This window comes from Rhipicephalus microplus, chromosome 9 (assembly GCF_043290135.1).
Source record: "Rhipicephalus microplus isolate Deutch F79 chromosome 9, USDA_Rmic, whole genome shotgun sequence".
Classification (NCBI taxonomy): domain Eukaryota; kingdom Metazoa; phylum Arthropoda; class Arachnida; order Ixodida; family Ixodidae; genus Rhipicephalus; species Rhipicephalus microplus.
The window spans coordinates 45,928,463-45,949,441 of NC_134708.1; the positions used below are offsets into that span (position 1 = coordinate 45,928,463).

The 20,979-nt window shown below is 46.6% G+C and overlaps 1 protein-coding gene and 2 non-coding genes across 3 annotated transcripts; all 3 read left to right on the forward strand.

Annotated features, from left to right (window-relative positions):
• Positions 1-661: 661 nt before the first annotated feature.
• LOC119163783 (uncharacterized) lies at positions 662-10,675 on the forward strand. The gene is made up of 2 exons (XM_037415853.2): positions 662-917; positions 8,452-10,675. The coding sequence occupies exon 2, from the start codon at positions 8,762-8,764 to the stop codon at positions 10,247-10,249; it is 1,488 nt and encodes a 495-aa protein (XP_037271750.2). The 5' UTR covers positions 662-917; positions 8,452-8,761; the 3' UTR covers positions 10,250-10,675.
• A 5,376-nt stretch (positions 10,676-16,051) lies between these two features.
• On the forward strand, positions 16,052-16,154 carry LOC142772366 (U6 spliceosomal RNA). Its single transcript, XR_012886338.1, has one exon. It is a non-coding gene; the product is annotated as a U6 spliceosomal RNA (small nuclear RNA).
• Positions 16,155-16,757: 603 nt separating this feature from the next.
• On the forward strand, positions 16,758-16,860 carry LOC119184512 (U6 spliceosomal RNA). Its single transcript, XR_005111441.1, has one exon. It is a non-coding gene; the product is annotated as a U6 spliceosomal RNA (small nuclear RNA).
• The last annotated feature ends 4,119 nt before the right edge of the window (positions 16,861-20,979 follow it).

Consider the following 20,979-nt stretch of genomic DNA (forward strand, 5'->3'; position numbering starts at 1 on the left):
GTCCTACTGTGACTTTCTCTGTCTGACTCTTTCTTTTCTTTTCTGTGATACTATTTCTTTTTTTTTGTCCATATCTTTTTCTTTATCTCTCACTTTCTCTGTATTCGTCTTTTCGCCCATCATAATTAACGCATCAGAAGCCGGACAATTCAGGGCATATGTGTTTTAGCAGCGGAGCAGAAGGTGAAAAGCGGCACAAAAAAAGCGCGTGCAGGCTTATGATAGTTTTCATGCCACCGCACGTGCCATAACAAATGGCTTAGCAGCCCCCGGGCAAAATAAATGGACTTGTTGCCCACTAGAATTTTTCCCACACCAAGGAGTAAGAAAAAAAATCCATGTATCCATGAAATGGCTGCTGATGAAAGGTCTAAAATGTCTTTGCACCTGCGCTTCGACTATGCACGGCGCCCAAACAAATTGAAGCCGAGTGAACATCGTGAGATATTAAGGAGCTTTGCCCTTAAAAACAGAGCGCTTGAAGACTAATATTTTGTGTGCAAACGAGTGGAACAGCTCCCATTATTCGGTCGCAAAAGCAGTCGCCTCGCAAAACCAAAATCCGCTAGCGTTTTTTTCACGCGAGCGATTGCAGCGCTAATTTTTACGTTGCGGGTCACTGACACAGCGAGCATTAGCGCATCACACACGCACTCGTTTTTCTTACACTATGCGCGCTCTCAATTTTCGCACCCTGGCCTGCAATTCTTTTGTGTGCTCTTTTTTCATGGTTCAAAGGCAGCTGACTGTGTGCATTGAAACGAAGTCATCGTAGTGACGTAGCGCGACCGTATGGCGCGAGAGTGACTCCCATTCCATCTCGGGGACGACGATTTCTCTGCCCTAGTCTCGCACGACGTTTCTCGACGGCCCTCGCTCCCGCCTCGTGAACGACTTCGTGTCGCTCGAAGACTTTCGTATGTAGCTCTCGTAGACATTGCATGCTTTCTGGACGTGTACCGCCAGCATTTACCGCAGCTTTGATTCGCTTACTGCATCTTTTGTAGCCTCCGTTGTGTCGTCTGCTGCTAGCCGCTTCTTTCCTTCGCACACTTTCTACTCATAACGCAGGGGCAGGGCCTGCCATTTCCTCAACGACATTTGTCTCAAAAACTCGCCAAGAGTCGTCGGTTTTGTACGTCGATGCAAAAACATTCCAATGTATCGCTGGAGTGTAGTATCGCGGTAATTCATGAGGCGTCTGTGCATGTGAGTGTCGGTGGTGTCGATTTCGTCTGCCAGAAAAGCGTATACTAGCGCACATCGATTAGTAGAGAAACATTTGTTCTGTCAATTTAACCCGAAGCGCGATGCTACTGTAGAGCTCCCTGTCTTTGTATTTCAAATGTCAAATAAATATTTTATTCTCACACCCCCGTCGTTGATATCCCTCAACTTTTATACCCGAAACCGACTAAAGCTGCTATAGCTTGTGCTGCTGTTATTTTCTTTTTCTCTGCTGCTACAAGTCCCTGATCCTGTTTCGCTTTGCTTTGTTGAAACTCTGGGGTTGACCGCGCGAGAACGACGATGTAACTGTTCTCGCTGCAGCTGAATGTTCCGTACGAATTCTGACCAGCTCGTGTTCTCTTAACGTCTGCGCCTAAGAGCAAGGGTCCCTTCGCAGGGAGACCGCCATAGATGGAGTTCAAACTCGCTCCGTCTTGCGTTGCTTGCGTGAAACTACAACCGCCGAGCTTTGTCACGGCGTGTACTTTAGCATGTTTGACGGGGACGTGTGCGTCTGTTTATGTCCGCTTCAAGCAAGCCTGCAAGAGCGATTAAATCGTATGAACGATCGATCAACGTGTTTAGCGTTTCGAACATGTGCGTGTTCAAGATATTTTGTTAAAGAAATAGGGAGGACGGTGATTGGTTGGTAAAGGGATGGGAAAGGTGCGGCTAAATAACGCAGGGGTACACCACCTCCCTACAAACACACCCACAGGCAAACAGATCGGGGAATGCAGATGCAAAGGAAAAAAAGGGAGGGGGAAGGGCGCTTGAAGCGCTGCCATCTTGATGGCGCTTAAAGCCGCCGTTCTGCTGATAACCTCCAGCTGACGCTATGTGTTCTCTTTCTTATTCACGTGTAACGGTGCAATGTTGGAGTTCAGATACATGCGTTATCGATTTGTAGCGGTTTGAATTGTGACTCAACCAGTTATCATGAGTACGTGTAAACGAAGGCAAGAATTATTGCGAAGGTATTACAATAAACGCCGGTGTTTGCTACCTCCACTTTGTGAGAAGCTAGAGAGAGGCAAGAAGTTGAAGAACGGACATCCAAGCTCATCTGGTCACGTTTACCACGCAAGCACCAATTAAATCTAAAACTTAAATTCAACTTTAATTTCTTGATAAGCTGTAGTACTACACGAATTCGTTTCCCGCCCCGCCGTGGTGGTCTAGTGGCTAAGGTACTCGGCTGCTGACCCACAGGTCACGGGTTCGAATACCGACTGCGGCGGCTGCATTTCCGATGGAGGCGGAAATGTTGTAGGCCCGTGTGCTCAGATTTGGGTGCACGTTAAAGAACCCCAGGTGGTCGAAATTTCCGGAGCCCTCCACTACGGCGTCTCTCATAATCATATAGTGGTTTTGGGACGTTAAACCCCACAAATAAATCAATCAATTCGTTTCCCGCTCATGTGGCTTTGCTTAGGAGCTCATAATTCTGTATGAAAAAGAATATGCTGGAGTTGTCACAAGGCCTCCTCATTCGGGCAGGACAGATTTGCATCTAATCTTTCAACTGTGAAACATTTCTTGAACGACCAAAAGCATTTCGAGGGTATCTATCTATCTATCTATCTATCTATCTATCTATCTATCTATCTATCTATCTATCTATCTATCTATCTATCTATCTATCTATCTATCTATCTATCTATCTATCTATCTATCTATCTCCAGCTGCATACATATTGCTGGGCGCCCCTGTAGTGAGCTTAACATGATATATACCGATATTGGCATAGGAGTACGTTAGTGCATGATGAAGGCTATTCACTGGTCACGACGAGAATATCGTGCCATGCCTGCCGCGTCTGTTGTGAAACCTGTTCCCCCAGTGACTCTTGGCGCATACCCGCATACCACGGCCCGTGGCATACGGGTGTGCCCCACAAGTGAAACTAAAGAACAGCGAAAATAGACATTGAAGCTGCTATGATCAACCATAACAATACTCGTCGCACTATTACGTGCCATAACCACGATATGATTACGATCCACACCGCCGTGGTAGACTCCGAATCAGTTTTGAATATCTGGGGTTCTTAGCTGCACCTTAATTTTAAGCATACTGGTGTTCTTGTGATTTCGTTCGCACCAAAATCATAACCGCCGTGATTGAGAATCGAACCCGAGCCCCCGAGATAAGCAGTGAGACATCTTACGTGTTAAGCTACCAAGGTTGGTAATTTTATTGTTGCACTTCGTGTGCTTTAGACATGGCGACATATTGTTTGCTGTAGCTGGCGATTTCAACGCAGCAGGCAATTCGCCGACAAACGCGCTGCAGGAAACCGCAGCCAGCGACCTTGCGATACAGATCCTAACGTGTTAGTCGTACGTGGTGACGTTTGCCTTACGTCAACTCTGGTTGCAGCGTTGTCTGGCTGTTGTTGTAGCAATGTACTCGCGTGACTCAAAGCTACAGTTGCAGTCAACCACAAGGCTTTAAGGACCATGTTGCTGAGTTCCTCTTCGCGGCATTTGCTGCGTATAAGCGATGGCAGCGCTACGTCTAAAACGCATCTATATGTGCTTTAACGGTACACTAAAAAGCAAAACGATTTTTCGCGTTTCAGTAAAGTACATTTACACAATCCCAAAAAACTCCTCTCTTACCGCGTCACGACGGTTAGCCAGAATGCGCGCGAAATAAAATGTGGGTAGTGATGCCACCTTGGGATTCCCGCACCTAACAGCGCAACGTCGTAGATTTTGAAGGCGTCCGATATGTCCTAAGTAGCTCCTAATTGACAAAATATGAAGTGCATTATAATCTATGGGTGCCACAGACGTAGCATACGAATACTCAGGAACTTTCATCGGGCCAATTTATGTCGCAAAAAATACGAAAGTTTCTTTTTAAAGTTTTTGACGTCACGCCCTATGATTTGGGCCCGAAATTTAAAAATGAAACTTCAACCTTGCTTTTCTCCGCTGATATTCACCCTATTAGAGTTCTCAGAATGCAATTTGACAATCCAAAGCAAGCCATTGCTTCGGTTTGGGGTCCCTTTAATCGAGGACCTGGTTATTTTCACACTGGGAACGGATGTTTTCCACTTCCAATTTTTAGCGTGACGTTATCTTCGGCAGCCGTGGCTACGTGTCTGTACTTACGTAAGAAGCGGACTGGAGCCCTGCGGCCGAGCTACTGCGCTGCTTTCACAGCCACGAATGGCTGGTCAGGCCCGATAATACATGTATTCGGCATAAATTAAAAAAAAGACTAGAAAAGAATTTCTTTCCTATGCTGGCATTTGAAGTCTCTCTCTCATGCTCCGAAGACGAGCGTCTTTGCCGCTAGGCTACACACCCACGTTTTATTAAATTGAATGCGTGTCCATAAATTAACGCACTGTATAGAAGCGGCACAAAACAAATGTAGAAAGTCAAAATACTTCTTATGAAGACTTTACTGATTTTTCATTAAACGTCCTTTGCAGGGCATGATGTAGAGCCGGCATGGAGGATTGTACCCTGCAGTAAAATTTTTACTTAAAAAAAATTCGATGTCAAGCTTGCGTTTCGGATTGTCTTCCTGAGGCAGCTTTTACATGCATATGCGGAATAACGGTTGGAAGCGAGATTAGGCCGGTATGTCCAGCATGGTACTGTTTATTTGGAAGAACTTGTGGCACGTAAGCGGAAACTGGGACCACAGCAATACGCACTGGCACTGATAGTGGCGAAGTGAGCGTCGGACGTCGATGAACTGATAATCGTTGTTACGTTGTCAAAATGATCAACAAACGCGAACAATTCTCGAACACTAAGGCGCGATCTGCGCCGAGTATTGCTCACAGTCTTTGTCGGTCTAAACCGAGCACATCAGAAGAACACGCGCGGCAATACACAGTAAGTCTAGTTTGGCATAAGGTCCCCATATGCGAACATTTTCAAATGCGTCTGCCTGGGCGCTGCCATATTCCCTTTTGGGCTGCGCGATCGAATTGGCGTAAACAGGACTGAAGGGAGAAAGTAAACAGATACTTCAATTCATGCAGCATCAAGGGTCTGTGGTCGCCAACATCTTTAAAAAAAAGAAGCATGCGTATCCATAACGCTGGGCATTAAAAAGTAGCTGATGTCAAATTTCCGACAAAGGTGCGGGGCCAAATGGGTGCCCCCTTAGGGGATAATTTGGCTGGATGCTGCCGCCCTGCACGTCCCCTATACTCGAGCATGCATCCAATATGTAGTCGACGCTGCCGGTAAGCCAGCCAACACAACTGCTCAATTCACTCAAAGACGTCCATCCACCTGTCGTAGCGCTTGGTTAAAAAAAAAAAATGATCGCCGCATGCGCAGCACTCTGCTAGGCATGGAATCGAATCTCCCAATGCGTGATATCTGCGGGATCTTCTCTTTCCCTCGTCATATTCTCCTGTGCATGCAGAGCAGCCAACCGGACAAGTTCACTACCTAATTGCCTGGTTACTTCCTCGTTATTTTTATACCGTTACTTATTCAAATGTCTATTATGGGGAAGACCTTCGATAGAAGTTAGATATTGTCATTTTGTGCTCGAGCGATCGATACACGCTTTAAAGAGGGCGTGGCTACGAAATTCATGTCTGTGGTATAGTCGTTGGGATGTAGCGTAGGCAATTCGGTGCACGAGTGCTTCGCCTTTCTTCATTCATTCATTTTTATTTTTTAAGGACCCCACTCGGGGGTATTACATAAGGGGTGGATACACAGGAAAAGAGAACACTTGAACACGTTAGTTTTCGCAGCATAGGTGATTTGTAAGATTTGTCGCGAAGGATGATGGGCAGGTGGTTGAAGTAATGGAGCAGGGAAGGTCGTTCCAATCCTTGACGGCGCGGGGAAAAAAAGAAGCGGAAAAAGTGGCAGTTCTGTTACGATAACGGGACACTTGAAGTGGATGGCTTGTGCGGTGTGAAATGTATGTCGGGGGGAGGATGTAAGGAGCTGCATTGAGAGAAGAATGAAAAAATTTATGAAAGAGAGAAAGGGTGGCGATACGGCGGCGAACAGAGAGGGGTGATAAACCGGATTGTGCTTTCAAGGATGAAATACTGATGTCGTATGAGTACTGGGAGTGAATGAATGGAGCGGCGCGATTTTGGACAGATTCGAGGTCGTTAATGAGGTATGTTTGGGGCGGGTTCTATATGGGGGAGGCATATTCGAGTTTCGATCTGATGAGGGACTGATATGCTAGCAACTTCACATGTTTTGGTGCATGACGTAGGTGACGCTTCAAGAAGCCCAGAGTTTTATTTGCCGATGAAATGACGTTAGTAATATGCGCATTCCAAGTGAGATCGCAATACAATGTGACACCTAGATACTTGTAGGATGGTTGTGATTGTACAGGGACGTGGGCGATATGATATGAAAAAATGAAAGGATTCTTACGGCGGGTAAACGTAACAAGTTTGCATTCGTTAGGGTTAAGAAACAAAAGCCAATTATCGCACCAATCTTGAACGTGGTTAAGATCGTTCTGGAGAAGATTTTGGTCGTGAGTGTTAGTTACTGTCCGATAGATTACACAGTCATCTGCAAACATGCGGATTTTGCAGGATACGCTGAGGGGTAAGTCGTTGATGCATATCAGAAACAGGAGGGGGCCAAGAACTGAACCTTGAGGTACGCCTGATGTTACTTTGAGGTTAGCAGAAGATTTATTATTGACATGCACAAACTTAGAACGGTTAGTTAGAAATGCTTTGATCCAATTTAGTACACTTGGGTCTAAGTTTAACTGGGATAGTTTTAGCATTAGTCTTTGGTGGGGTACTGTGTCGAATGCCTTTGCGTAATCTAGAAAGATTGCGTCGGTTTGTAAGTTGTTATCAAGGTTAGCATGCAGATCGTGAAGAAATATTGCTAGTTGTGTTTCGCAGGAGAATCCTTTCCTAAAACCATGCTGGCAGGGGTGAAAAAAGTTGTTGGAATCTAGAAAGTTTACAATCTGAGAGTAGATGACATGTTCCATGATTTTGCATGGGACGCTTGTTAAAGAAATGGGACGGTAGTTCAATGGACAGTTCTTATCACCTGATTTGTAGATGGGAACGACCTTGCCCATGTTCCAGTCATCTGGAAGAATGCCTGTGGAGAGCGACTGCGCATACATCAAGCACAGAGATGGGGCGATGGCGTCGTGGATATTTTTTAACACTTTTGAGTTAATATCGTCGACGCCACATGATGAGGACAGTTTCATGTTTTGAATAATACTTGAAATACCACCTGCGCAAAAAACAATTGAGCCCGTAGAGGATGTCAACAGCACCGGGGAAGGAGAGGAAGGTACGCTAGATTCGTTAGTAAACACAGATGAAAATGCGCTGTTAAAAGCATCAGCACATTGATCATCTGAGAGCATGTGACCAGAATCATTAGTAAGGTGGATGGTGCTGGTAGGCCGAGGGTTCACTATCTGCCAGAATTTACGTGTGTTATCGGTTAGCATGCCTGGTAAATCCTGGTTCAAAAACGTATATTTTGCGTTACTAATAGCCGTAGTATATTCTTTTTCGGCTGCGTTGTATTTCGCCCAAGCTTCAGGCGTCTCGTTTGCTTTTGCTGCGCGAAAAAGGCGCTTTTTTCTATTCGCTAGTCTCTTTAGTTTGTTTGTAAACCAGGGTTTCTGCGGCGTGCTACCGAATGATGTTGTGGGGATAAATTTGCTAATTAAATTATTCATCTTATTTTTAAAAATATCCCAATTATTGCTCACAGATCGGGAGTGAAAGCTATGTTCGAAGTCTGGAAAGAAGTGTTTGAGTTCTTTGTTAATGGCCTCATAATTACCTTTATCGTATAAGGTAATTGTTTTCTTGAGTTTGTCGCGCCGCTCAAGAGGGAAGGAAAAAACTGCATGTATTACTTTGTGGTCACTAATTTCGGGTAGGTATGAAATGGACGATAAAGAATTTGGGTGGTCGGTTCCACGCCCTCTTCACCGCAGAAAGCGTCGCGGCATCCTTCATTCAGTGGCTGGCATAACGCCAGACAGTGACTATGCATGGTGTGTTGTGAATAACGAGAATAACGGGGAAAAAGTCTGGAAAGCATCGAGACATTTGAAAATCTAGATGCTTTCCGTTCTGTGAGGTACGTTTTGCAAGCAACTTTAATCCCTCATGCCATTGCTATAGTTATACGCAGGTGCACGTGTCTGTCCATTGTTTCTGTTGGTGACGGCTCTCCTTTTCGTTTCTGTTACGTTGCCAGGTATCACGAGAATTCCACCCCAGCACCACCAAGCCCTTTCTGAGCGCACTGGCTCTCGGCAAAAAAAAATAATAATTAGGAGACTATACAGCGCTCGAACGCACCACTGAGTGGCTGCTGATACAAGTCCACTAACAGGAGAACTCCGTAACTAGAACGTCCAGACTCATCTCAGTTGGAAGCACTATCATTCAAGTGAGAAGGGATAAAGTCGACGCAAACCCTCTCCCCCCTTGACACCTTCACGAGTGACTAGCCTGTCGACAGGCTTTAAGAACTCTTCCTTCCGCACTACCGTGCCGTTCAAGACATGTCGGAGGAGACAGGAAGTGAGGTTCAGTGTGGGGAGGCAGAAATCGAGGAGCTCTTCAAGAAAGGCTTGAAAGAGCACGAAGAGTTCAGCAAAGAGATGTGCGCGTGGAGCGAATGTTCGCTACGCGGCCAAGCGCTGGACTTTCGCGAGCTCCAAGAGGAGGACGCCCGCGTGCTTCGGAGCATGTTGACCTCGGGTCGGCCCGTCAGGAAGCTTTCCATGTGGGAAACCTCGCTCAGCGCGTTCAAGATCGCGTTCGAGGACCTCGAAGGTTGCTCCTCGCTCGAAGAGCTGCACATGTTCGACATCGACTGCGATGAGCAAGATTTCGGCGTCAAGCTTACCGGGATCTTCGAGAACTTGCATTCTCTGGAACTGTACTGCCCGAACATAAGGGCGGCGTTCGCGAGGGACATTGCCGCTTTTCTACAAGACAACAAGAAGCTGAAGGATTTCACTCTTGGTTACTCCTGCGGAGGCGACGAAGGTGCCGCAGCCATCATCGAAGCACTAGAGACGAACGACACACTCACGAGATTAACCTTGGCGGACGTGAAGTTGTCTTCGGAGACAGTCATTGCGTTTGCGAAGATGCTGACGGCAAACACGACGCTTGAGGTGGTTGACCTCTTCGACTCGTGTCTCGTGGAAGCGGAAAAGGTGTCGGCGTTGCTGGAGCAAGACCTCTACAAAGACGTCTTCAAGAGGCTCCGCATCCTGTGGACCGAGGAACTGCTGCCCATACTGACGGGTCTCATCCGCCGAAAGGCCTGTTGGCACGAGCTCTCTCTCCGCGTCAGTGCTTCAGTGGATCGCGGCATCCTACGAGATTTCTTCGATGCCGTGGCTGAGGACACGACCGCGACCTTGTTGCACTTCTACCCAAACGAGGACTCGACGTTCAACGAACTCTCTGATGGCATCGCCTCGGTAGTTAAAAGCACGAAGACACTCCAGAAGATTCAGAACCTCATGCGCGTAACTCGGGGCAATGAACAGCAGCTGATCGACGTTCTGGACGCCCTAAAGCATAACCGGTCGGTGACGATGTTCAACATGAATTCCGACGCGCTGACGCCCGAATTGGCGACGTCGCTGTCCGAGTTGCTGGCCGTCAACGACACCTTGAACGAGGTCTTGGTCTGCCAGCATTATGACATCACCGGGGACATCTTGGCAACTATTCTGGAAGGTCTGAGACAAAACTACACCGTGACGCTTCTAATGGTTTCCTGGGACCCCGACGACGACATCGAAGGCGTCCCCGAGATGAAGGAGCTTCTGAAAAGGAACGCTCGTCTTCACGAGAAGGCGGCCGACTTTGTCAGCGCTGGCAGCGACCCCAAGAAGGACGCTGAAGGAGCGGATGCGCTGAAGAAAGTGCGGAAGAGCGCCAAGCTCGTTGAAAGGGTCCAGGGGCTGACTGGAAAGACGAGCGAAGCTGCGTTGGAAATGGTGCAGGCGGCCTTAAAGACCGTGTTGTAAAGATAAGACGTGTCTTTCACAAAACGTGCAGTGTGGTGTGGATTGATTTAAGGCTTTAAGAACGTGTGTACGCGTGGCGTGTGCTACGGATAAGAACGTATTGCGATTGACGCTCGGTTGCTCATGCGTAAGAAGCAGACTAACTCTCCCACCGGCGGAACAATTGCCGTGAGCACTTCACGCTCCCAGGTGGGCCTTGCTATGAGCTGACTCGTAGCCCTAAATGTTTTGCACCATTCATCGGAGGATGATCAGCGTATTGTGCTGAATAATGAAATGTTGAGCTTTCGGTTTGAGATGAAATGATTCATAACTGCTTTGATTGATATGTGGGGCTTAACGTCCCAAAACCACCAGTGGTGAAATGATTGAGGCTTCTTCATTTTGTGCATAAATAAATGGGACGTTGCGATATGCTTCCAGTGAGCACGTTTTGCCAGTTTCTTTCTTTCCTTTTTCCTTTCTTTCTTTCTTTTTCCTTCTTTCCTTTTTACTGTCTTTCTATTCTTTTCCTTCTTTAATTTTTTCTGATACTGGAACTTGATGGACCAAGTTCTTGTTTTTCACTGCTGCACAGTATGTCTCGCTACGCGCAACGCCACTGAATTTACGGTAATAGACGCATTTCAAGCGAAAGAATGGTTAATTTTATTTCGTTTTTTAATAGCGGCTTTGAGGAGTTGCGGTTCCGGCTCTTGGTGACGTTTCTTCGATGCTCCAAGCACCATGCATAGTAACGTCTCCATCGTCAGGTTGTCGACTATTAATTTACACACGAGTCGTAGTGCGTATGGCATGTTTCAATGTATATACTCTCTGACGTTCCTAAACGTTTCAGAATGTATGCCACGATTCACGCTGCGCATGAAATTTGATTAGGCAAAGATATCCCGGTTACACAGCCGACCTCAACCACAGAGAAAGCTTTCATACATAAAACTAAAGACGCCTTATGATATATACCGAGTACTTGCAACGATAAGAAATGAGGACAAGACACGCACACACACACGCGTACGCACACACACATGCACGCGCACGCACGCACACAGACTGTAGGTATCTATTATGCGCTTCATCCTCATCTGGACAGCAGTCAATCATCATCACCTGTTCTGCCTGACAATCATCGTCGTCTCTGAACGTGCGCCTCATCTTCGGGTCCGCTGCGCTTGTTCGTTCCCGAGTTCGCCGGCAGTAAACCTCGTTACAACCGAGTCGTCATACATATGATTTTTCAGTTTGATATTTATCGAGACGAAGCTTGATATACATTTACTTAAAAGGATCCTGAAACACTTTTTTGAGTAACCACGGAATTAATTCACTGGAAAGGCGTATTACTTCGCAAATTGAAGGCTGCAAAAATTTTTAAGAATCCTCCCAATACTAGCGGAGTTACAAAGATTTGTCACACGCTGCAATCACATTCTCTCTTCTCTCGTTTCGACGAATACGCTGGAAGCTGAGCAGGAAGGGATGGGAGGGGCAAACAAAAAACCTCACTCGCGCCTCGTGACTTTGAGTATTTTTTTTTCTTTTCTTCGAATAAGAGAATATTTATGTGCGATCACACGCGCACGCGTGGACAAGTACGGGATGGCCTTTCGCGGTGACCTCTGTAACAACCGAGCACGCCATGTTCAAATGTTGCGCGCTGGCATGTTGGCTGATAGATGGGATCACTGGGCTTTATTTTCCGTGATTAGTCGAGAGAAGAGAAATCTATTTTTAGCTGGCTTTGATAATTTATTGCGAATTCCAGGCCACGTGCTGTGCTATAATATTTTGCTCGCGTGTTGTCGGGAGCCTATACTACCTATCGGCAGCATTTTCTGACCGTGCTCAAAAAGTGTTGCAGGGCCCCTTTAACTGATGCATCACCCATGAGTAGGCGACACTGAGGGAAGCAGCATTTTTTAAATGCGAGGCATTTCTTAGCGAACGTCAGCAGCGACTTTGAGCGTATCTATCTATCTATCTATCTATCTATCTATCTATCTATCTATCTATCTATCTATCTATCTATCTATCTATCTATCTATCTATCTATCTATCTATCTATCTATCTAGCCGCCTACGACTCTCAACTCTCCTGGCCATTTCGATAACGGTATCGATACCATACTTGGTATGGCATAACATGACTGTATGAAGAACATATTTGACTGGTCATATAATGAAAATCATGACATGTATGTCATGAATGTCATGATTTACATTGCATGGTCCTGCAGCTCCTGCGGTGGTTTCGTTCACATGGCATGTTGCAGAACAGGTATGGTATGACATGTTTGCATGGCGAACACAAGCGACAGACCCTAACATGAAAACGATGACAGGCGTGTCATGTAACAACATGACAACACGCCACGCTCATTATGCGCTCGTGGCCGTTTCGCTAGCGTCACATATACCAAATTTGGTATTACGGTACGTGAATGGATGACCAAGGTCACTAGTGCAGACATGATAGACATGAGGTGCGTGTCATGTAATATGACTACATGCCACGCTCATGATGTGCTGGCGGCTGTTTCGCTAGCTTCACTTATACCAAAATTGATATTACGAGACGTGAATGGATGATGAAGGTATGATACTGGTACAAACACGATGAACATAAGATTCGTGCCATGTGAGAACATGACTACATGCTACAGCCAAGGCGCCAATACATTTCGACGTGACGCGGTGCGCGTGCTCGCCGGCGTTCATTTCGTTGCGTCACGCCGGCGTTGCCACACCAGGCGCTGCGTTGCTTTGACGCATGCGCGTTTCGGCGCGTCCGGCATCTCTCCGTCACGAAAAGAGGGAGACGCAGTGTTATCTGGGTAATGCATCGGCACGAAATGCAGCATGTTGCATTTCGCGCTCACGCCGAGGGAGGTGCTGCAGAGCCTGGCGCTGTCAGTCAATGTGGGGTGAAAACTGGTCACACGAGTGTTGACCCTTCCGCTGTCCTTTGCTTTGCTCGCACGCTGCACGCGTTCTGCACGTGTTTTTGAGAGTTTCGCGTAGCGCGCGGTTATGATGTTACGCTTCTGTCCGCATTTAGTGGGATCGCCGCAATCGAGGATTTTTTCTTTTCGTGGGAGCAATTTGGTTAAAGGGCAGCGTCTGCTCAGCCATGTAGCCGATGTGAAGCAAATTGTAGCAGACGACGCCGTCCTCGTCAGGGCGAAGTGCGTTTCGCAAGTGAAAGACGACGCTGTTTACGTCGTGGAATTAGAGGTGGATACAACTTTCTGTACGTTCACAATTACATACCTGTTTTATTTGGTTTGCTGTGTGTACTATGCACTATATTTGTTACTGGATGCATGGGTAAGGCCGCTTCTCGTGCTTTAGGTTAAGCGGTTCTTGCACTGTGACTGCTGTTAGTTGGGATACCTTAATTCACTAGCACCCATCCAAGTTATCGTGTGGTATATATACAGCACTTCGAAAATGGTCTATTTGGGGCTTCGTTCTGACCCACAACAAAAATTGACATCTATCTCGCGTGTCCTTCCTTGCATTATCACCGTTCTCATCGCGGGTACTTCGAGTTCACGAACAGTGTGTGTACCATCACGATGAGCGCCCAGCTTTGAGAGAAACTTTTTTGTGTGTGTCTAATCTGCGGGGGAAGAGCACATTGCTATAAAGGCATTTTATCTTGGTCCCTATCGAAAATGCACTGTTTTGTACGGGCTGCGGCTGCGCACTCAGTAACAACTAGTTCACTGTATCTGCCAATGGGCGTGCATCAACGGCTAATGCATTTTTTTCTTTTTTTTTTCGTAGTGCACGGGGGCAGACTTGAGTCACTTTTGCAGTTTCCCACAAAATGTCTGCTACAAATCATTGCCCAAGCTTTTGGCAACCACACACTTCCGCAGGCGCTGCGTAGATATAAAAATATTTAACAACACATCACCAATACCATATGTGTACACAGCTTCAACTACTACGTCTCCAAAAATATCGAATAATAGTAGCGGAATAAAATATTTCTTCGCAATTTTTTAACAGTGCTCTTAGACGGATGTTGAAAATTTATACTTTTAAGCTGGGGACTTGCATCTCCCAGTAACTCGATAGATTAGAGGAACGGAGACGCAGGAATTAACACCAGTTATGTTTAATGCATTGTGCGCGTGCTATTTTTTATTAAAAAATTGCCCGCAGCTTCCCTCGGGGGAACACTGAGGAGGATGCGGACCATATAATTGGTTAACGGGGTGTTAAAGTGCGACTTACTTGGGTCGATGGCTAAATTGGTTAACGTGGTTGTGAAATGGGGTGTTAAATTGCGACTTACTTGGGTCGATGGCTAAATTGGTTAACGTGGTTGTAGGAGGGGGTGTTAAATGAGTGAACACGTACACACGTATGCGAAAGGGCGGCGCTGGTCGAAGGGACGTCGATCATTGTGTTTGTGGATTCGTTGGAATTCATTTCACCGCGACCTTGGACGTCGACGCGCCGTACAAACCAACCGACGAGCGGCAACTGAGCGAGCGAGCGCCGACCTTGAGTATATATACAGCACGACGGCGCATGCACTGTCAGCTGTTGAATGTTCTCGAAGCGCGACGCCACATGCGCGTCCACTGGAGAATCAGGAGAATTGTAGATGTCGAACGCGGTGTGTAGAGGAGGAAGGGATGCACAGATGGTGGAGGAGTGAAGCGCGCGCGGTGTGTAGAGGAGGAAGGGATGCACAGATGGTGGAAGAGTGGGCGACGGCGCATGCGCGCGCGTCAGCTGTCGAATGTTCGAGAAGCGGTGCGGACGGCGCGGACGGCGCACTACAAGGCGCGAGTATAAGATGCTCCGCATCTAAAATTGTTTTCTTACTTTTTTCGGTGCACTGCTTCAATCCATTCTTGTCGTCTGCTTGTTTCGTGCCATCGGTTTGGGAATCGGTGGAATTTCACTGGTGAAGTCGACCCTTCGTATTTGCATGGCTATTGTGACAGTTGACGACGCAGCAATAGTTCCCCCTTTCTGTTGGGGTGACATCGCGGAACGAGGGACGTTTCACGTGCAGCGCGCGCGCTTCGAAAATGCGAGGCAGCCAAAGGGAGCGGAAGGGTCGCTACACGCTACTGTTGTGCGTTTTTTCTGGCAGGGGAAATGCAAGCGCTGGCGTCGGCGGGCAAACTTGAGCGGTCGCGTTTTGCTAACGTAGCGTCGCTGTGCCCAGCGTTCATGTGCGTCAACGCTACATTGGAGTATATTGGGCCCTTCATGATGTGCTCACGGCCGTTTTGCTTGCTCCACATAAACCGAATTTGGTATTACGTGACGTCAATGAATGACGAAATATGTGACTGCTGCAAATATGATAATCCTGACACGCGTGCATGTAAAAACATGACGACATACCGCGCTCATAGCGTGATCGCGGTCGTTTCGCTAGCTCCACATATACTAAATTTCGTATCACGTGACGTGAATAGATGACGATGGTAAATCCAAACATGATAATCATGACACGGAAGTCATGCACGGCATCAGTTATATCTGCCTCGTAATACTGCGCAGATTTTAAAGTGACATATCAGCCTTTCTCATTCGTGCTTCGATTATAATCGCTTGCCACTGTGGGATCTGCCTTTTTTTTTAAACCATGTCGTTTTTTTTCAGGAATTTAATTGTGCATATAAACAGCCATTAATGAGAAAAAAATCATCGCTGAGTACCACAATACCTCTGAAGAGATTACTAATGGTTGCAGTGCAAAAACTTCAAATAGAGAAGAGAGTTCAACACACCGTAGCGGTGGTCAAATCCATGGTTCAACGAAAGGATGTATTTCCAAAGTACATATACTAAAAAAACAATGATACAGAGCCATCAGCATGGCCCCTGAGCAAGGATTACACGCAAAAATTGTGAAACATTCCAGATTTTTTTCCTAACTAATTTCGCTCATGGTCTACATGGTTAAAGAAAACATATACACAGTCCGGAGGACTTATGCATGAGAACCAATAACCTTTAAAAACATTTTATTCCAATCCAATCAAGGACAATGATCCATCATTTGGTATTTCCTTTGCGTATGTGGGTATTGCACTAAAGTATTTGCTATATGTGTGAGTACATTGATGAGTTCGGTCGAAAACGCAGTGCGTGATTTGTGGGACTTTTATTATTATTATTAGTAGTAGTAGTAGTTGTAGTAGTTATTTGACTTCAACCGAAGCTAGTCTTGTTTTGAATTACGCGCCGTCTTGGGCTAACTAGCGTTTCAGCCACGAGAGGACGGCACTGAGCCGATGCCTTCATTTTGTTCTAAAGACAAATAATTTAATCTAGCACATCTACCCGGGCAAGTAAATAGTAGTTAATATAAAAGGCACTTGCAAAGTATTGTGCTTCTTGCAAGAAATTGCACCATCTACAAAATGCTGACGGTTGTAATTCAATATATGTGTGTGTTAAACAAGCCTCTCGGCTTCGGAATTGCCTCTCATTTCCTGGCTATATATAGTTGAGAGAAAAGTAGTAGGATGTACTTCCAAAGTACATATACTAAAATTGGAACGATACAGAGAAGATTAGCATGGCCCCTGCGCAAGGATGACACGCAAAATCGTGAAGCGTTCCACATTTTTTTTTTTTTTTTGCACTTTCTACCCTGTTAGGGGGAAGGTATGCTAGCTTGTGCTGGAGTCTTCATGTGACTCATGTTACTATGGCATTTATTATTTTTTTTTCATTCCACTTGTGGCAAAGCGCTTGCAATGTTTGTACGAAAATTACACTTGTGTAATTTTGTGCCCTGTAGCAAAATTTCATTTCGAGAAGTCACACCAGCAAGCTTCAGTTGAATGCAGTGCTGAAATAGCTACAGTTAAGATAGAGTACACTGTAGTTAAAAGCTTTTAAAATGATGTATATGTATTAAATTTGTCGGCTCATTTTCTTTCTCATCCGGCGCATGCGTAAAGGATTAAATAGTCTTTGAAATTTGTATGGAATGTGCCCTTCATAAACAACGAACGAGTTTGCCCAAGTACAAGTGTTGCTAAATAATTCGACCTAGAGATATACCACATCTATAGGAAAAAAATGTAATAATGCGAAGCAAAACTATCCGGTCAAATACTTCCGTCGAGATGTATTTCAACGTATTCCTATATCGTGACAAGGAACGTGACGGAGAAGCAGCTCACGGGATCTGAACCAAACCTCTGTACGCAGGGGTTGTGAAGCAAATTTATAGTCCAGAAAGACAGAGCCACCCAGCTTTGAAGTTATTAAATATATTTCAGTGAACTTCTTGAAATAGCGCTAAAACTTTGAAGACTTTTAAGTTGTTTGCAATAAAACAAGACAGCACATGTATCTGTTTATGTAAAGTTCTGCAATTTTGCATCAATTTGTGAATACAAACGTTTTGATTACACTCAAAGAGGCCCGCTCGCGTGAACTATGTTTAGTGAGATCAACAATACTCTGTTTCTTTCCTCTTCCCGTCTTCTCTCCTTTTTTTGGTGGGGGTAAAAAACAATAACGTTTGATATCGTATTAGGCTCATGTTCCGAAATTGAAAGTAATCACGGAGTTGGGATACATTTTGGAGTTTGAAAAAATGCGCAGAAATTAATGAACTTTCTTTATAGACTGCTGCGCCGCGCGGCGCAGCAGCCATCCCCACACAAAAATGGCTTCTGCACCGCACGGAATTGACGTCATTTAAAAAAATATTACCTAAAGTTAGGGTAATGTGTAAATTATTCGTGCATAATGCGTTGAACCTACAAAACTTTTATTAAGCAGGTGTTAACGAGTCAATTAGTTTACGTTTGTTATTTAAATACACATTACAAGCCACCATACCACCTGCGATGTGTTGATGGTGAAAACTCCGATGAAATCGTGGCCATGGCTTAGGTCACTACCAAGGAGGACTGGAGTGTCGTCGCTGCTTAATGTGATTGCTGGATGCTTAGTTGAACCTGGTGGTTGGAGCTAGCGCAGCCGTCCACCGCGCCGCAGCTTCATCTGAGTGTGTGCGCCATAAAGTTTCTCAGTATGATGTGCGGATTACAGTCGTTGGACGTACTGCATTTTCTAGATTGCAATGCCAAGCGTGGTGTTGTCAAAGGTGAAAGTGTTCTTGCTGCCGAGTTTTGCTTGTCGCGAAGGACAAGGTCGACGATGAAATAAATGCTTTCGCACGGTTCACGTGTGCCTGACCGGACGCTCATGCATGAAACCCCTGTGCGTCGGCGAATAGTTCATACGATGGATGGAAACAACTTTATAGTAATGTTCTTACGAAGCCTGTGATCTCCGAAGGCCAGAGCTACTGCATTGCCGTCTGTTTTGTCAAGTGCGAACACGTACGGCCGTTCTCATCCGTTGCTACGTGAATGCTCCCGTGCTGTCACAGGCTGCGCGTGTTTTTGAGCAACGCAGACAAGTAGTTAGATGGGCTAACGCCGTCGGCACTTGCCCTTGGGCATTGTTTATAAAGTGCTGATCGCCGAGAACATTGCGGTGACACGTCAGTATTTTTAAAGAAACCGGCCTGCTGGTTACCTCGTCAGGTGATCGTACACTGAGCGACATAAAAAAAAGTTGCCCAAAGCTACGTTGCAGTGTACCTTTCTGTCATCAAGACTTTGATAAACCGTGGAAATCAACATTCCTGACACCTGTGCTGAAGAAACCAATGCAGCCAGCTGCATTCCAGTTTTTGTGGCTTTTTGCGTCTCGCCGATTAAGAGCACTAATTCGCAAAACACTTTATCATAATAAATATAGTCAATCCTGCAAGCGTCATCGAAGATCCAATATGAAAGGGCCTGTGGACGGGACCACCACCAGCAGCAAGTTGGGCTGATGAGGAGGCGCAAATGTTAAAACAATACATGCGTGAACAAAAAAAAAGTACTGATAACTGCAATGTGACTTGAACCACCGACCTCACCAGTTCATGTTTTGCTTTAACCAACTACGCCACAGCTACCGATCGGTTTGAGAAGACAAACAAGCCTGTTTTGTATTGTTGTCACGCGAAACCTAATTAACATTTTTGTTCACTTTTTCGTTTGGACGTAATTTTAACGGCTTTTATTGTTATGTCTAGACGTACCGCTAGACACTCCCAACTATTCAAACAAAGCGCCTAACCGGAAAATGCAACACGTCACTTCCGTGCGGCGCAGCAACCGTTTCTGTGTGGGGGTGGCTCATGCGCCGCGCGGCGCAGCAGTCTCTGCCACACAAAATCGGCTGCTGCGCCGCAGGAAAGTGATGTCATGCATTTTCCAGTTAGGCGCTTCGTTTGAATAGTCGGGAGTGTCTAGTGGTACGTCTAGACGTTACGATAAAAGCCGTTAAAGTTACGTGCAAACGTAAAAGTAAACAAAATATGTTAGTTAGGTCCAGCGTGACAACAATACAAAACTGGCTTGTTTGCTACCCGAAGCGATCGGCAGTTGTGGCGTAGTCATTCTGCTTTCGGCCACGGTAGTGAACGGACGCAGGATGCAGGGCTCCATCGGAGCGGCTTCAGCGGCCCTTAAGGGTCGCGGTAACAGGTCAACTGAAGAGTACCAAGTGATTCTGCCTCATTTGCCAACAGGACGCGTTGCCTTAAATACTGTGTTTTTGCACGGAGACGTTCGAGCGAGACCCTACAGGGTTGAAGACTTCAGAGACGCGTTGGGCCCCACTGGAGTGCTAACGGACATCATAGCACTCTGAGCGTACCAGATTAATCACGTCTGGGCGGTTACACTGAACAGAGAAGTCGCGACGAAGAAACTGCTGGCCTTCAAGGAACTTCAGGTGAAGGGACACCGGTGTCTCATCGTTGATCCCCAGGACCGGCAGATAAAACTGCGGCTTCATTGGCTGCTTTACGGAGTCGCTGATGAGAATGTGCGGACGGCGTTCGCGGCCTTCAGCAATATTGTCGAAGTGAATCGTGAGCCCTGGATTGTCGACGGCGTCAGCGACAAAGCGTCGACGACGAGAACCGTGCTACTCAAGTTAAAGAGTGGAGTTACGGTGGAGGACCTTCCGCACCAAGTGCGCGTTGCAGGGGAATTGGCCCTAGTTGTGGCGCCGGGCAGGCCTATGCAATCCTTGCGGTGCAAAGGGGCTGGTCATGTACGGCGAGACTGCAGGCTGCCACGGTGTTCAATTTGTCGGCGATTTGGACATCGAGACGCTCAGTGCGTCCGGTCATATGCAGCAGTTACGAGCGCTGCAACGTGCGATCAGATTGAAGAGCAGACAATGGACGCCGCTGAGGCGGAAGACGCGGCTAAGGGGGCAGGAGACGCGGCTAGTTCTCTGGTTGAATGTGGGCCGGTTTCGCCTGAAGATTACGATACAGCGTCGGAACCCGAGGAGAAAGAAACGGCTAAGGCAGACACTAGCGAAGAGAATTCCACTGAAGACGCACAAAGCCAATTGGTGGACATGTCGACGCAAGCGGCGAGAGGACGCTACATGCCAGCGCACGAGATGACCCACGGGATCAACACGAGCTCGGCGGTCAAGCGTTCGCTGGAGCAATCTGCGGGCACTGCTCACGCGAGCAAAGTTGAGGGACCACCAGCGAAGGCGACACCGGGGCGGCGCTCGGGCCTCAGAACGAGGTCCAATCTACCTGTGGACCGACCGGCTGGCTCACCAAGAGACCAGCAGCTAACTGATGCCGGACCACCGGATGGCCCCGGAGACGTCTAGCAGGGAGCTAGACGTACACGGTA

Coding starts and splice junctions, on each gene's coding strand:
- LOC119163783 (XM_037415853.2), top strand. CDS start 8,762: ATGTCGGAGGAGACAGGAAGTGAGGTTCAGTGTGGGGAGGCAGAAATC.